Genomic DNA, 16,671 nt, shown 5'->3' with positions numbered 1-16,671 from the left:
ACCACCGCGAAGACAGGCGTGATGTTTTCTACCAGCTACGGCACCAGCTCTATCTCACCCTCATGAGACGCGTGAAGCCGCCTCCCGAGGACACCAGATCAGGAGGCCTGGGGGAGAGCCGGCGCCAGCAGGGCGCCCGCCTGTCCCTCCAGAACCCCTCGCCCAGGTTGGGGGTCGAAGGGCACCGGGGCCCCACCCCCACCCCCTCTGGCAGCAAGGTCTGCCCCAGTCTCACGCTTCCTGTGGCCAATAGGGAGCAGCCGCCGGGCGGGGACAGCCGCCCGCAGGTGAGGCCTCAGCCTGGACCGGCGCCCTCCCACGGGCACGCAGGGCGGGTGGAGGCCTGGCCACCCCACCCTGACCCGAGCTTCCTCAGGCACGCTCAAGAGGTCCAGAGGCTCCGGATGGAAACCGACTTTTAAAAATATACGTAAGTAAATAAACCCCCAACTGCTTTAAAACACACACACACCGCGGCCGCTGCATGAATTTTCCAGGGAGGAAGCCGCCCTCTCCAGGGAGGTGGCCGCCTTACCTCTGAACTTCTTGGGCGGATTGTTTAGGTCTCCAGTTTCCGGCTGCACAACACAGCGATCGTCGACCAGCCTGCAAAACAAAAGAAAAGGTAAATGCTACATCAAGGCAAGTCTAAGAAAATAAAACCCTAAGCGCTCTGCAAAAATCAAACAGCCACGCCCACCGGTGTGGCTCTGTGGTTACCTGTCCACCTAGGAACCAGGAGGTCATGGTTCAATTCCTGGTCAGGGCGCACGCCCGGGTTGTGGGCTCGATCCCCAGGAGGGGGCGTGCAGGAGGCAGACAATCCATGATTCTCTCTCATCATTGATATTTGTATCTCTCTCTCTCTCTCTCCCTCTCCCTTCCTCTCTGAAATCAATAAAAATATATTTAAAAAAAATAAAATGGCAGGGCTATTCCTGGCCCAAAAATAGATGGCCAGGTTCCCCGGGGGCTAGAGGGGCCCCTGCAGGCACAAAACCTGCCCCAGAAGCCCCAACTCCTGCCTCTGCCAGGGCCGCCTCAGCCCATTTTCCGTGGCTCCTTTCTCCTAACCACATCCAGGATCCAAGCCCAGCAGGCAGTGCCCAAGCCGGGAGGCACCGCCAGGGGTCCTGTGCTCCGCCAGCAGCAGCTGCGGGGCTACCTGGTGCCCGGCCCCTGCCCTCAGGGAGCTCAGGGTAAGTGCAGGAGCCCCATAAGCAAAAGGAGAATATAATCTACGGGCTGTACCCCAGGAACTAACTGAGGTTGTGGGAGCAGCTGAGCCCAGGAGGTCACACCCACTGAACCGGGAGAGAGAACGGCGGGAGGAGGAAGACAGGGTGCTGCAGGCGGAGGGAACCGCAATGCGTGGAAACAGGAAAGGACTTTAGGGTTCGGAAGCGGCTAATGGGCAAAGTGGGGAAAATGAGAAATAAGTATCAGCCCCCAGTGAAGTCTGGACCCCGAATTCAATGCCCTGGCTGATCAACCTAACGCAGGCACTTCCTTCAGAGCACTCATTAAAGAGTCTGTCTGGGCAGGTGAAGAGAGCCAGGCCGGGAGCCGGGTGAAGGATGTGTCCACCCACGTCCCTACCGCGGGCGACCAGGCCCGGCTCGCCTCCCGGGGACCGCAGAGCTGGCTTCCGGCGGACAGGCTGCAGCTTTCCGGGGTCTCTTCCATGCGTCGGGCTCCCTCTTACCCCAAAGCAGGTGGCATGAACCTCTGGCCTTTACTCTGATGGCTCCTTCCTCCAAAATCCCCTCCACTCTGTCATCCCACTGTCCCTCCAGGCCCTGCTCAGAGCCCGTCTTCTGCAGGAGGTCCTGCCCCACCCCTGGCCTTCAGCACAGGCACTCTCTGCCCTCCGCCCTCTCTGCCCTCCCATCCCCCTATCCTCGTGGGCCAGGCCCTCCCATCCCCCTATCCCTGTGGGCCAGGCCCTCCCATCCCCCTGTCCCCGTGGGCCAGGCCCTCCCAGCCCTCCAGCCCCGTGGGCCAGGCAGGAATGGCTGGAGCCGCCAGGGCAGGAGCTCCTCCTCTCAGCCCAGAAGGTGCCCAGGGCGAGTCCGGTCTCCTGCCCATGCCAGGGGCTCCGTGGCGATGGATGGGGACCCCAGGGTCCAGAGAAGCCCAGCAGCCAGCGGTTTGCCTCCTTTGGCTCCAAAACACAGCTGTCTCTGCAGCCGCCAGAGGACAGTGCGGCCCTGGCCTGGGTTTTTATGCAGAAATCAAGAGCCGGGTGTGACACACCACGCTCCACCTGAGCCCCGCGGTCAGCGCAGCGGGGCCACCAGATCCCACGTGACATGTGGAGCTCTGGAACCAGGAGGGAGGGGCAGGAGGAAGGGCCCGTGGGGGCGGGAGGCCAAGGGATTGGCCACGGCTCTCGGCCACTTCATTGCTCCCGGTCCCAGGGTCTCAGGAGAGAGGCTCATCGGACTCTGCTTCTAAACTACCCTCACCCAGTCCCCGCCACCAGGCCAACTGAAGCTGGGTCCCGGGCTGGGACCCCATATTCTAACCGGCTCCGCGGAGACTCAGGCCCCCTCTGACGCGCACGTGCCACACTCACTGGCGCCCTGAAGCTCAGCGAGTCATGGAGCCGTTCGGAGGCAGGGGAACCGCGGGGAGGAAGCCGAGTCCCACAGTCGCGGCCGCTCCTCCTCACCCGCACCCCGGCCCACACAGGGGGAAGGGTTAAGAGGGGAATGAAAAGGCCAAGCCGAGTTTCCCAGATCCCTTTTCATCCCTGTTTTCCTCGAATGTTGCAGGCAGGGGGCCAGGGAAGGACAGAGGCCTCTGGGAAGTGTTAAGAGGAGCCACCACCTCCCCCCCCCCCCCCCCCCAGTAAGGAGGAGGAGGAGCTTAGCGTTCATTTGCTGGTAATTTTTGAAGAAAACCTTCATTAACAATTCGACATCCTCGGAATTCTATGCACAGATAACCTAGAGCAGCAGTTCTCAACCTGTGGGTCTCGACCCCTTTGGCGGTCGAACGGCCCTTTCACAGGGGTCGCCTAAGACCATCCTGCATCTCAGATATTTACATGACGATTCATAACAGTAGCAACATGACAGTTATGAAGTAGCCACGAAAATAACTTTCTGGTTGGGTCACAACATGAGGAACTGTATCTAAAGGGCCAGAAGGTTGAGAACCACTGGCCTAGAGGCAGAGGCCTCAGGGGAAGGAGGCCCCAGGGTTGCAGGGCTGGGGGAGGAGGGGCCCAGCACTCAGCACTGACCAGCAGGGAGCCTGGGGGCTGGAAGAGGGGGGGCACCATTAAAAGAACTTGGGGCCACGGAGGAACGATGGGATGGAGGATGAACAGGGCATCCAGATCAGAGCTGTGGGCTGAGAGCGAGCGAGGAGGGCGGTCGGGGAAGCCAGCCCCCCCAGGGCACCCTTAGGAGCACCATCCTGGAGCCCCGACTCTTTGCGCTGTGACCCCCGGGCAGGTGGCCAATCCTCTCCGCTTCTCAGAGGTTCACCTCCGCGGACAGCGACAGGGCGCACTGTCAGCGCTGCGTGGGGACTGCAGGGCCCATGTGGGTGCAGCGATGCAGGCACCCTGCTGGGGACGCCCACGGACTCGCGGAATCAGCGCTGCTGCCGTTCCTGCTGAAAAATGAGGAGGATGACAGAGTCCCCCGCAGGGACGGGGAGATGGCAGGAATCGGCCAGAAAGGAAAAGGGGGCAGAGCGGCCCAAGCGACAGAGGCCTCTTTGCCAAAAGCCACAGGCGAGCTTTTATCGAGGGACTCCCGGAAATGAACTTCCATACAGTGGGCGGGCTCCAACCGAGCTGCAATTCTGTGTCTGCAACACCTGCTCCTTGAGGCTGAGGGGACGGGAACGTGAGCCGGGGACCGCCCTCCACCCCACCCCCATGCCCGCACACCCTCTCCAGAGCGTGCACGGCTTCTGTCACAGCCCTGGTTACAGGAAGGCCTGGCTCCCGGGAGGAGGAGGTCCCTGGAGGAGCTGTCGGCCTCCTCCCCCCATTTATTTGCGACGAGCTCCTGGCAAATCCAGCAATGCCACCCCGGCCTCACTGCTCCCCTCACCGACAGCGCGGCCCACCCCGACTTCTGGAGCTGGGCACCCGCTTCTGCCTCCTGTCCCCGCCCCGGGCTGTGCTGCCCGTCCCCCTCTACACGACACGGGGAGGGGACGAGAACATAGTCGGCTGCTCCAAGCTGCCTGGAAGCTGAAGCAAGCACAACAGGGCAACAATCTGGCTTCCAGAGCTGGGTGCAGTCTGCAACTTTCAAACGCCAACGGCAACTCCAAGTAGGAGGCTCTGCTCCCAAGAAAGATGGGCTCCGAGCACTTCCGGTCTCGCTTCCGCGACACACGTCCCCGTCCGACGACGGGGCTCTTGTGAGGCTCACAGCGCTCCTCTGGGGCTGTGATCACGAACCTCAGATGCTACCCCACATCCTCAGCACGCCCCCTTCGACGGGAAGGAGGGGATTATGACAAAGTCTGAGCTGACCCCTGAAAAGCCGAGTAATACGGCAGCATCCTCATCGCAGCAAAACCACCGCGTTAGGCCGCTGCCCCGCCGCCTGAGACAGACGCGGCCACAGGAGAAGTCAGGTGCGCTTACCCCAACGTGCTGATGAAGCCGTTTGTCGATCCCTCCGCGTACAGGGAGCATATGTCCCCGATGTGCAGGAAGCTCGACATCTTGTCAGACATGTCTTTCTCGAAAAGCCTAGACAAAGCAAAGTAAGCACCGTTATGAGAAGGAAAAAGATGACTCCGCAGAGGGGAAGCCCGAGAGCTGGCTTAGCTTCGCTCCACTGTCCCCAGCGTGGCCGGCAGGCAAGGCCACGCGAGGCCACAGGCAGCCACGTTTCCCCGAATGTTACTGAAGTGCAGGGCGTTCCGAGCACAATAACGACAGCCTCTCACACGGCCACGCCTGGTCCGATCCGCCCCGAGGACCCTCGTGTCAAACAGCGACTCTGAGGCTGCAGGGACCTCGGCCAAGAACTCCGCGGCCGTCAGGAGCCGGCGCTGTGACTCATGAAACTAACAGATTCCTGGGCCCCGGGGGCGGGGCGTCGGGAGGAAACACCTGGATAGAACTTGGGCCTGGCGGTGCCGGGGACTCGGTACTGGAGCAGCAAAGTGAGCCCAAGAGAGTGACACCTGGTGACAGACACCACGAGGCTGGGGCAGCCTCCTCCCCGGGCAGGGGAGAGGAGTCCGGCTCAGGTCGGGAGGAGCCGGGGTCGGAGGGCACCCGGCGAGTTCAGGCAGTCCTAGCAACGGCTCAGAAGTTCCAGGAAATCTCTGCAGCCCAGAAATCATCACACACACACACACACACACACACGCACACACACACATGCACATACACACACGCACACACGCACACATTCACACACACACACGCACACACCAACAAAAACACAGTCTGACTCATGGAAACAGCCGTAAAGACTGAGGAGTGGGAGCCAGTTATAAAAAGCTGAGCTGACATTGAAAACACGAGGTCATTTCCGTGGGAAGACGGTGCGCTGCTGTGGCCTGCAGGTGACCCCGGCGTCCCCGCGGGCACCTGCCGTGTAGACACGCAGGGGCCCGGGACTTCCCCAGACCTTTCCTGCAAACCCAGACCCCAGAGCCTCGCCCCACGTCTGCCCTCCAGTCTCCCCCATCAGCAGAGCTAGGAGCTGTGATGGCCGATGGCCGGGGCCCCTCTCCTGGAATTGCCTTCCAGGGGCCGAGCTGCCTTCCCGGAAGAATTGCGCAGCCAGGGCAGCGGGAGGCCCGGACACCGCCCCTTAAAAAAGCCGGTCCACGCGTATATGAAGGACAAGGAACAAGCAATCTGCCCCCGCACCACCCAGGCTGCAGGAGACAGCACTTCACGGAGCGTGAACCTGTGTGCGCAGCGCGGCACTCTCAGACCGAAGACCAGCCTCTGGGGGTGGGGAGACGCCTAAGGTTCACAGGGACGGTGGCCAGGCCCCGTCTGCACACCACGTCGGTCGCCAGGCCACCGCACCCTAACTGGGCATCTCACACCAGAAGGCAGACAGTACCCACGAGGCTGCAGACACGAAAGCCATTAGGGCCCTTCCCACTTCCATGTGCTGACGTGTGAAAGCCGTGTCAAGGCAGGGAGCCGCATGCCTGGGGCTGGTGGTGGGGAAGCAGCTCTGAGTGAATTCTGGGGCAGAGCAGTCACGCCACACTCTGGCCTCCCAGGACCCTGGGGAGTCAGAGTGCAGGGGGCAGGTGTGCACTGGGCAGGTGGGGGGAGTGCAGGGGGCAGGTGTGCACTGGGCAGGTGGGGGGAGTGCAGGAGGCAGGTGTGCACTGGGCGGGGAGAGTGCAGGGGGCAGTGTGCACTGGGGGGGAGTGCAGGGGGCAGATGTGCACTGGGGGGGAGTGCATGGGGCAGTGTGCACTGGGGGGGAGCGCAGGGGGCAGGTGTACGCTGGGCAGGTGGGGGGAATTGCAGGGGGCAGGTGTGCGCTGGGCGGGGGGAGTGCATGGGGCAGGTGTGCACTGGGGGGGAGTGCAGGGGGCAGGTGTACGCTGGGCAGGTGGGGGGATTGCAGGGGGGAGGTGTGCGCTGGGCGGGGGGAGTGCAGGGGGCAGGTGTGCGCTGGGGGGGAGTGCAGGGGGCAGGTGTGTACTCGGACCGGCCTTGTCCAGGTGCCACCTCTCTCCTTCCGGGCTCGCCCTCCCATGAGCCTTTGTCCCAGTGGAGTCCAGGCGCGACACAGCAGAGGGACCTGCTCCCTGGTCTCCCCTCACCCTGTCACCTGACCGCAGGGCACCAGGCCCTCGGGAGAGGTGGCCACTCTCGGTGTCTGGAAGGAGGGTGTGAGTCATGAAGGGCTTATGCTTACTGCCTGTCGGCCCCCAAATCCACAGGCCCCACAGCCTGGCCAGCTCCACCCCCTCTTCCAGCGTCACCCGGGCCCTGCGGAGGAAGCCTCTTCGAAGGGATGATCATTCAGCACTGAGAAGCCCTTCCACACTGGGGCTAAGACGGCGAAAGCACAGCTCACTGAACAAGAAGTCTGTTTGCTTCGTTCTAAGCAGCTCAAGTTAAGTTTAGGATTTTTTTTTCTTTTGCTAAAAGCTTCGACTGCGGCAGAAACCTCACTTATAATTTTTCCCATCTATTTCTTCCGCACACACTTAACTAATTGCATTATATTCATTTTTCTAAAAAAAAAAAAAAAAAAAGCTCAACTTTCGCCTACACGCGATTCAGAATTTAAAAGTTAGCAGCTCCTGAAAGAAGACTAAATTAGAAGCCTTTCATTAACCGAGAAGTCGCCTAAGATACCGCCGTCCTCCCCGGCGGACGCCAGGCAGGAACTCAGGGCCTCCCTGGACGCTGAGCCCGCAGACGGACCTGAGACCCAGGCGCGCGGGTTTTCACTGACACGCAGGAGCCTTCTGCGTTTCATTACAAAGAAGCCGCCTGGCTGGGCGCTAGAGTCCGACTGACAGTGATGGGGGCATCGCCACTGCCCTTCCATTAGGCCCTGCCAAGCACTGGTGTCAGGAACCAAGGACTCAGCCACGCTGCCCCCCCACCCCCACCCTCACCCCCACCCCCACCCCCACCGCTGTGCACCATTCAGACGCTGCTTACCAATCTCCCGTGCATTTCTGCACCCAATTACCTTTCCTTTGACCATTGTCTTTTTTTTTTTTTTAACATTTTTATTGATTTCAGAGGGGAGGGGTGAGAGAGCTCTTTGGGGACCTCAAGAATTGGTGAGCATGGAAAGAGCTCCCGAGACCCAAAATGCTGCTACACACTTTCCTTAAGGTTCGCTTTGGCGCTGGCTGTGTGCGTAGGTCTCACAGCGCATAAACATGGAAACTGGCTAGCACACAACTAAAATGCAAAATGTACAACTGACCGGCCAGGGCTGTTGACAGGGCCCCTCGATGCGGACCCCAAGCCCTCCTTTTCAGTCAGCACGTTTACTGAGTACCCACTCTGTGCCACCCCTCCTCCGTCAAGGTTCCTGTTCTCAGGGCACCTGTATTCCGGTGACGGCGCATGGACAGTAAACAGACAGAGCGGGCGCGACGCATCAGATAGCGAGAAATACCACGACGGGAATGAAAACCGGGTGACGTGACTGGTGACAACTTAACCCGGCTGGTCAGAGAGAACACGTTGAGACAGTCGCGCTGAGACCTGAAAGTCGAGATGGAGGCAGTCATGCAGAAAGGGCGGCGGAAGAGCCTTCGGGGCGAGCGCCTGCGCGTACAGAGGCCCCGGGGCAGGAAGGGGCCCGAGCCCAGGAAACACAGCCGGGCGGACCGGGGCCGGCCGGAGAGGAGGAAGGGGTCAGAGAGAAGCCGGTTGGAAGTCTGCCTTTCTCCCCCGTGTGATGGGAAGTTCACAACCTCGACCAAGATGCTTCCTCCTTCTGGGCCTCAGCTCCCTCATCTGCAGACTGGGGACGAGGAGGGCTTACCTCATGAAACGGTGTGGGAGATGCAATGGCAAAAAGAGAACGAGGGGCTTACGTAGCACACAGGAAGCGGGACTGTTTGTTGCCACTCTAATCTGCTGTTTTTTCTTTAATCCTCACGCAAGTATATTTTTTCCACTGCTTTTTAGAGAGAGTGGAAGGGTGGGAGGCGGAGGAGAGAGAAACATGGATGTGAGAGAGACACATCGATTGGTTGCCTCCCACACGCACCCCAACCACGGCTGGGGATGGAACCTGCAACCCAGGTACGTGCCCTTGGCCAGGAATTGAACCCTGGACCCTTCAGTCCGCAGGCCAACGCTCTCACCGCTGATCCACACGGGCCAGGGCTAACCGGCTGTATTTTCTGCTCTCATAAACTGCTGCTACGGAACTCTGCATTGTCCGGTGAGATCAGCCCTAACCAGCAGGTCCGCGCGATCAGCGAACGTGGCCAAGGTCAGTGCCAACTCCGGCAGCACGTTCCCTCACTGTTCCCAGGAAAACCCCAAGCACCACGCGATGAGGAGGGATGACCGCTCACCCCACACGGCCCCCTCGGCAGCTTGCCCTCTGCCCCCAGAGCACCTGGGAGGTCTTTCTGCCGAGAACTGCGGCCGGTGGGAAGCCAGCAGCCTCCCTGCTCTTTCCTGGCGTTTCCGCATCACCTCCACCGCCTGGCAAACACAGGGCCTGTGCCAAAGGCTTCCCGTGCTGCTTTCATCTCTGCCGCTTTAAAAATGGTTTCTCAGCCCGGCCGGCGTGGCTCAGTGGTTGAGCATCGACCTATGAACCAGGAGATCACGGTTCGATTCCCAGTCAGGGCACATGCCCAGCTGGCGGGTTCCATCCCCAGGAGGGGGCTTGCAGGAGGCAGCCGATCCATGATCCTCTCTCATCATTGATGTCTCTGTCTCTCTCTCTCTCTCTCTCTCTCCCCCCCTTCCTCTCTGAATCAATAAAAATGTATTTTTTTAAAAAATGGTTTTTAGAAGAATCACATCAAAAGGCTTCCTTTAAAGAGAACAGGGCTAGGCGTGGAGGCTTAAAAGCGCCCGGAGAGCCGAGAGCCGGAGGGAGCCGTCCCGGCAGCCTGGCAAGGCCTCGGGGCCACAGCCATCACCAGCACCAAAGGCACCACTTCGCTTTGAGGCCAGCAGCCCCCCGTGGGCAGCGCCTGGCAGCCACAGGCCTTTCGGAGGGAAAACGCGAGTGTGCCCAGAAAAAGGAAGAGCCGCAGGCGCTGGCCCAGGCTCCCTGCCAGGCCGGGCCACGCCCCCCGCGGCAGCACCAGCCGCCGGCCCGGGGACATATATGGTCATGTGGCTGGAGACGCGGACAGAAAGCCCACTGCCTCCTGCACTGACCCTTCCAGCCAAGGGAGCGCCCCCGTGCAGGGCCCGGCTCTGCCACCCGGCACGCGCACGGTTAACTCCGGAGCTTCCTCTGAGCAGAGGCTCGAAGATTTCATCTTCATTTGCAGGGAGGAGCCACAGGGTTCTGAGCAGGACACGGCCGGCCCCCACCGTAACCAGGAGCCTCCGTGTCCTTCGGCGGCCAATCAGACCGTCCCCAGAAGAACACAGCGCGTCCCGTCCAGAGATAATTCATGCTCCTGCAACGGCACTTCCTCGGAGCCTAGAAAGTCACTCTCTGCTTTCGTTTTCAGCCAGCCAGTCCCTGAGGACCGGCCAGCAGCCTCCCGGTGAGCAGGCCTCAGAGGCGGCTGCGTGCCCTGCAGGGCCGCTCTGGCGTGGCTGCTGCGCGTCAGAGACCCAAGCGACAAACACACGAGAAGGTAAACCCGCTGGCCCTGTCACAGACGCTGTCACCCATCTCTGAAGCAGGCACAGCGCCCGCAGTTACTTCTCAGAGAAGCTGTCGCTCCTGCCTCGATCTCCGATCTCCGTGGCCCCTGCTCCTCCAGGCCGTCAGAAACGTGACGTTGGCAGGGTAGCGATCCCTTAGCCCAAACCCCTCCTTTTATAGGTAGAAAAGCAAACAAAACAAAAACAAACTGAGTGATTCCTGGAGGCCACACAGCCAATTAGCGGTGGGAGTTAGAGCACAGGCCCCAGAAAGCAAGGCCGGTGCCTGGGGCCGGGAGGCAGGCAGGGTGTTTATTAAGAAGTTCAGGTCTGGCCGCCTGAGGATGCCCCTCTGCCCTCGGCCTGAACCACAGAAACCAAACAAACACAGCGGCGAAACCAGCACAGCCATTAGGTCACTGTCCCTGGGCGAGCAGGGCCTGGCTCAGTGTGGGGCTCCTGACATCTGGGGGCGCATCACTCTTCGCTGTGGGGACACGTCCTGTGTTGCGGGAGGTTCAGCAGCATCCCTGGCCGCTCCCCACGAGAGGCCAGGAGCACCCTCTCCCCTCCGGTGTGACAACAGAAAGGTCTCCAGATATGGCCCAGTGTCCCCCTGGAGGGGCACCCCCCGCCCCCGTGAGAACGACAGTTCTGGGACGTAGGTTTGCTGTTTTCATCTCCAAGACAGTGAGCCTTCGTTATTCTGCAGCTCACTGGCCCTGGCCCACGGCGGCCTTCTCACACCTTCTCCCCAGAGGAGCGTACAGACGCACAGGGTCCCACCTCTGCCTGCACCCAAGAGGCCGGCCCCCCGCTCAGGGACCCCCACCCTGCAGTCAGGCCCAGCCACACATTTACAACCTGAGAGCAACCTTGTTTCGCTACCTAATTCTCCCCTCCCTGCTCCCTGCCCCCTCGTTAACAACCCACCCAGTGCCCACTGGAGAGCAACATCTCCAAAGCCAGGGGTCCTCAAACTTTTAAACAGGGGGCCAGTTCACTGTCCCTCAGACCGTTGGAGGGCTGGACTATAGTTTAAAAAAAAACTATGAACAAATTCCTATGCACACTGCACATATCTTATTTTGAAGTAAAAAAACAAAATGGGAACAAATACAATATTTGTATTTGCATGTGGCCCGCGGGCCGTAGTTTGAGGACCCCTGTCCAAAGCCATCCAAGGGGCTGGTCCACACATTTCTACATGGCCCCACCTGGCTCTCCACGGGCCCACCTGGCTCTCCACGGGCCCACCTGGCTCTCCACAGCCCCACCTGGCTCTCCACGGGCCCACCTGGCTCTCGACGGCCCCACATGGCTCTCCACGGGCCCACCTGGCTCTCCACGGCCCCACCTGGCTCCCCACGGCCCCACCTGGCTCTCCACGGGCCCACCTGGCTCTCCACGGGCCCACCTGGCTCTCCACGGCCCCACCTGGCTCTCCACGGGCCCACCTGGCTCTCCACGGCCCCACGTGGCTCTCCACGGGCCCACGTGGCTCTCCACGGGCCCACCTGGCTCTCCACGGACCCACCTGGCTCTCCACGGACCCACCTGGCTCTCCACAGCAGAAGGGGTTTTTCAATGCAATACTCCAGTCCAGTAAATATTTAATCATTAGGGGAATGACGCAAAAGAGTAGAGTCTTCAGAGGAGCAGCCTCCAGCCTTCAAAGGCAGACGAAACATGTGGGTAAATGACCTCAGTCGACAAATACTTGGTGCGCACTTGCAATGCGCCAGGCACGCTTGTGGGTTAAACATGAAGAGGCCCATGAGGAAAATAGATATGAAGTGCCACAAAGTTGCCAACGACAGAAGATGTTCAAGTACCAGGAGAGGCTGCCCAGGAGAGCAAGCCCTGGGCTGGGGCTGGAAGGACGTGGCAAGGAGGGCGGCGTGGGGTGGGGAAGAGCCCGGCAGGCGGACAGGACGGGAAAGGCAGGGAGGCGGAACGCGGTGTACGCCCACCAAGGCCCACAGAGGAATGTCTGAAGTCTGCGTGTTGTATCAGCTTTTTCTGCTCAGAAACGTGTGCCCGGGATGCTTCTGAGCTGTTTTTGCAAAACAAAATCGCTTCTCAGATAAAGCGCCTCCTGAAATGCAAATCAACGCCGAGGAACTTGGAGACGAGGGATATTTTTTCTCACGTTCGCCACTTTCTGGTGAGGAACGTCACGGTCCAACGTCAGGTTCTGCTGACTCGGCGGGTCGTTAAACATTCGCAAACGTAACTTCCTCGCAGTGTCCAGCAGCAGGTTTATCTCCGTGACTTCGCAACCCACGGAGTTTTCACGGGGAGCTTTTGGCCCCCTTCTACCTCTAGCTGAACAGCCAATGAAAAGGTCCCCACACGTGAGCAAGTCACAGAGTCCTGCCAGAACGCCCCCCGCACCCCGCCCCCAGGTGGGTGACTGAATCTGAGAGCGATGCCAGGGGAAGTGCAAAGGTCAGTTTCCACAGGTGAGAGCCCGCCACAAACACACAAGGTAACCATAGAAACAAGAGAGCGGTGGAAAGGCCCAGGGCGAGCACCTGCCCGCAGGGCCTCTCATACTCCCACGGGTGCAGGCGTCCCCCGGGACCTCCCTAAACACGCAGGCTCTGACGCAGCGGAAGCCCAAGATGCTGGTCTGGCGACCACAGGAGTCACGGAGATGGAAGACGCTGTTTCTTACACTTGAGACTGCAACCCACAGTCAGAAACTTACAACCCAGTGTTCTGTGCGTGCATGTATGTCTGTGTGTGTGTGTGTGTGTGTGTGTGTGTGCTGTCAGACACAGAGAGCAGATTTGTTGCAATGAATACAGTTCTTTTTTAAGTAGCCAAGCAATATCCTTGGATGCTTTGTATTCTACTCCATTTTTAAAAAATTCCACTGACCAAGGGCCACGTAACCGATGCCACCACCTCCTCCAGGGTGCCACGCAGTGTGAAAACCCTGGATGGAGAACAAGGGCGACTTCCTGCCGACCTGGGAGCACTCGGCGCCTTCGCTCAGACGGAGACCAAGTGGAAGAGTTAGAGCACATGGCTCAGGATTCCTGTTTAAAGGCAAGGATGTGTCAATTGCCTCTTGGGAAAGCTTTCATTTAAAATGTACAGGTTGTGCCCGGCCAGTGTGGCTCAGTGCTGGAGCATGACATCACCTATGACCCAGAAAGTCACGGTTCGATTCCCAGTCAGGGCACATGCCCAGCTCCATCCCCAGTAGGGGGTGTGCAGGAGGCAGTAGATCTATGACTCTCTCTCATCATTGATGTCTCTCTCTCTCTCTCAGCCATCCTCTCTGAAATCAATAAAAATATGTATATTTTTTAAAAGGCAGCAATCATTTGTAATGTATTGACCTTATTTGAATCCTAATTCACACTGTGAAATATGTATTATACATTATATGTATTTTTAAATATATAGATCAAGGAAGTGAAAAGGTAAGACTCAACTTCTTTCCAACTGCAGTTTTGCGTGTTCTTGAGGTGGGTCATAGCATTGTGATTATGTTTTTAGAAACGAATTCCAATACTACAGAAACCTCCTAGCATACAGATGAACTAGTATGTCTGGGACTTGCTTCGAAGTCACCCAAGACGAGAGGAGAGTTGAGAACGCAGATGAGACGAGATCGGTCACGTATGAACCGTGGAGGGCAGTGATGAGTAATGAGGCTTTGCCATATATACCAGGATCTCTGTTACAGACGTTCCAAATGTTCCATAGCAAAGGTTTTTTTAACTTTTAAAAAATGTTTTTATAGATTTTAGAGACAGAGAGGAAGGGAGAGGGAGAGAGAGAGAGAAACATCGATGAGCAAGAACCACAGATTGGTTGCCTCATGCACGTCCCCTCCTGGGGGCTCAAGCCCGACACCCGAGCACGTGCCCTGACTGGGAATGGAACCTGCGCCCTCAAGGTGCCTGGGACGATGCTCAACCGACAGAGCCCCCCCGGCTGGGCATAAAGTTTTTCTTTTAAGTGCAAACGGAAAAGGACACCTGGCCCTACCTACCTACAGCATTAGGTTACTTTGAAGAACAAGTGAGGAATTCTATATTCAGAGGAACGGTCCCTGGGCTTTATCCCTGTCGTGAGATAGCTAACACCTGATAGTGCTTTATCTTCCATTTCCTTTTCTTAAAAAACAACAACAGTAGAGACTGAATGAGGAAGCCGGGTCCTGTGACTCCTATGACGGGGAGGGCACCTGAATGACACACTTATCTGGCCTGTCATCCCTCAAATGAGGTCCCAGCAAAGGCAGAGCCACCTCCGGAAAAGCAAAGACGCAGACGTTCGAGATTCAGAGCAAAAGGCAAGGGACCCGCAGGAAGCACAGCAGGCGTCCCTTTTCGCGAAGTAGAAACACACGCACAGCTCTGACATGTACACGCGGGGAGAGAGGCTGAACCTCCTCTCGGACCGCGGGGCTGGGGGGGGCCGGTTTGGTTGCTTCTCTGTTTCCTAAGGTTTCCCTACAGCTGAATATGTGCGTTTTACGCAGTAAGTAACAAAGCGCGTGTTTGTTCTAAGTGTGTACATGTGAAAGGGGCAGAAAGAACCACATATCTTGAACATCGAGTCCCGGAAGGGTGATGCTAGCTGGGGTCCTCCTCAGGTAGCTCCTCAAGGTAAGGAGAGACAGACAGACGGACACTGGACGGACTGCAGGGCGCAGAAGGCTGCACTGAAGATAAACCCACAGGAATAGCACTCGGTCCTTAGAATGTTGTCCAAATCCCTGTAGGTTCACCTATTCATCACAGAGGACTCTTTCCCAACTGCAGCGAACGACAGTGTCAGGCAGGTCGGGCGTTTGAGCAGACTGCCTAGAAATCTGGGTCCCCCCACTCCCCAATCAGGTTCCAGCCTGGCACGTGACCTTGACATCCTCACCAGTCTCTTCAGAGAGGATGGCGCGGTGCGGTGATGCTGGGGCCCAGACTGAGAACTCTGCGGGCATTTAGAAATCCTGGGAAAGTAGATCCCTGCTCATCTGCAGACCCCTGAAGACTCTGACCTTGACTCTCTCTCCCGTCTGCATGCCTCACCCTCACCCTCACCCTCAGCTGCAGCCACCCTGGCCTCCTGGACCTCCCCCAATGGGTCATATCTGCTCCACCCCAGGGCCTTTGCACGTGCTGCTCCAGCCCTTTGGAACATCCTTTTGCCCAGATATCTATGTGGTTAAGCGCTCACTCCTTCAGCTCTCTGCTCCAATGCACCACATTAGAGCCCTTCCCTTCCCGGCTGGTGTTGCTCAGTGGTTGGTGTCGACCCATGAACCAGGAGGTCACAGTTTGAATCCCAGTCAGAGCACATGCCCGGGTTTTGGGCTCGATCACAGTAGGGGGCGTGCAGGAGGCAGCCAATCAATGATTCTCTCTCATCATTGATGTTTCTATCTCTCCCTTCCTCTCTGAAATCAATAAAAACATTAAAATACATTTTTTTAAAGAACCCCTCCCTGGTTCCTGATCCCCACCTGAGAACTCCTTTATCCCCTTCCCTGTGTTTGCTGCTGTTGTTGCATTACCTATTGGTGGGTTTTTCAGTGGTAGCACACACACCCACAACATAAAATGTACCCTCGTAATCATCTCCAAGCACGCAGTTCAGTAGCATTGAGTCCATGTGTGTTGTTGTACAACCATCCGTCACACCACCCATCTCCAGAATGTCTCCCTCTCCCCAAAATGAAACTCTCTACCCACTGAGCACCTCCCCGCCCCCGTCAGCACCCACTACTTTACTTTGTCTCTATGGATTCCCCTGCTCTAAGGACCCCACTGAAATTAGACTACACTTGTCCTCTTGTAACTGGCTGATTTCACTTAGCACAATGTCCTCACGATTCACCCGCGTTGTAGCATGTGTGGGAGCGTCCTTCCTCGTTAGGGCTAAACAGTATTCCACGGCACCTACAGGCCGATGGCCCGCGGTACCTACAGGCCACATTTTGCTTATCCCTTCACCTGCCAGTGGGCACTTGGGCTGCTTCCGCGTCTTGGCTATTGTGAATCATGACCGCTGCTCTGACAATGAGTACACAAGTATCCGCTCAAGTCCCCGCGAGTGGAATTGCTGGACCCTCTGGTCTTTCTCTGTTTAACGTTTTGAGGGGCCCCCATATTGTTTTCCACAGCAGCCGCATCGTTCTCCGTGCCACCAACAGTGCACGGGTTCCGACAGCTCCCCGTCCTCGCCTGCACGTGCCTTCCCATCCCCCTGCTCTGCCTCTCGTCTCCACAGCACTTACACCTGCTCCACCATAGCGCTGGCTCATCTGTGCTGGACGCCTCCCCCCACCCAGGTGTTCAGGGAGCGGGCCTCGCATGGCTGGGTCCCCAGCACTTAGGACACCCTGGCGCAGAGAAAACGCTCAA

General features: G+C 58.3%; 1 protein-coding gene across 1 annotated transcript in view; it reads right to left on the bottom strand.

The window, feature by feature from the left end:
* ITPR1 (inositol 1,4,5-trisphosphate receptor type 1) overlaps positions 1 to 16,671 on the bottom strand; it is a 168,963-nt gene that overhangs the window by 148,404 nt on the left and 3,888 nt on the right. The window contains exons 3-4 of the mRNA XM_081106286.1: positions 4,619 to 4,726; positions 536 to 606 (exon numbers count right to left, since the gene is read on the bottom strand). Coding sequence (XP_080962412.1) covers positions 536 to 606; positions 4,619 to 4,710 — 163 coding nt within the window. The 5' untranslated portion in view covers positions 4,711 to 4,726. The remainder of the gene's footprint in view (positions 1 to 535; positions 607 to 4,618; positions 4,727 to 16,671) is intronic.

Source organism: Myotis nattereri (assembly GCF_964212035.1).
Source record: "Myotis nattereri genome assembly, chromosome: 14".
Taxonomy (NCBI): domain Eukaryota; kingdom Metazoa; phylum Chordata; class Mammalia; order Chiroptera; family Vespertilionidae; genus Myotis; species Myotis nattereri.
Note: the sequence above shows the minus strand (reverse complement) of the source record. Positions and strands in the feature narration are given on the sequence as shown.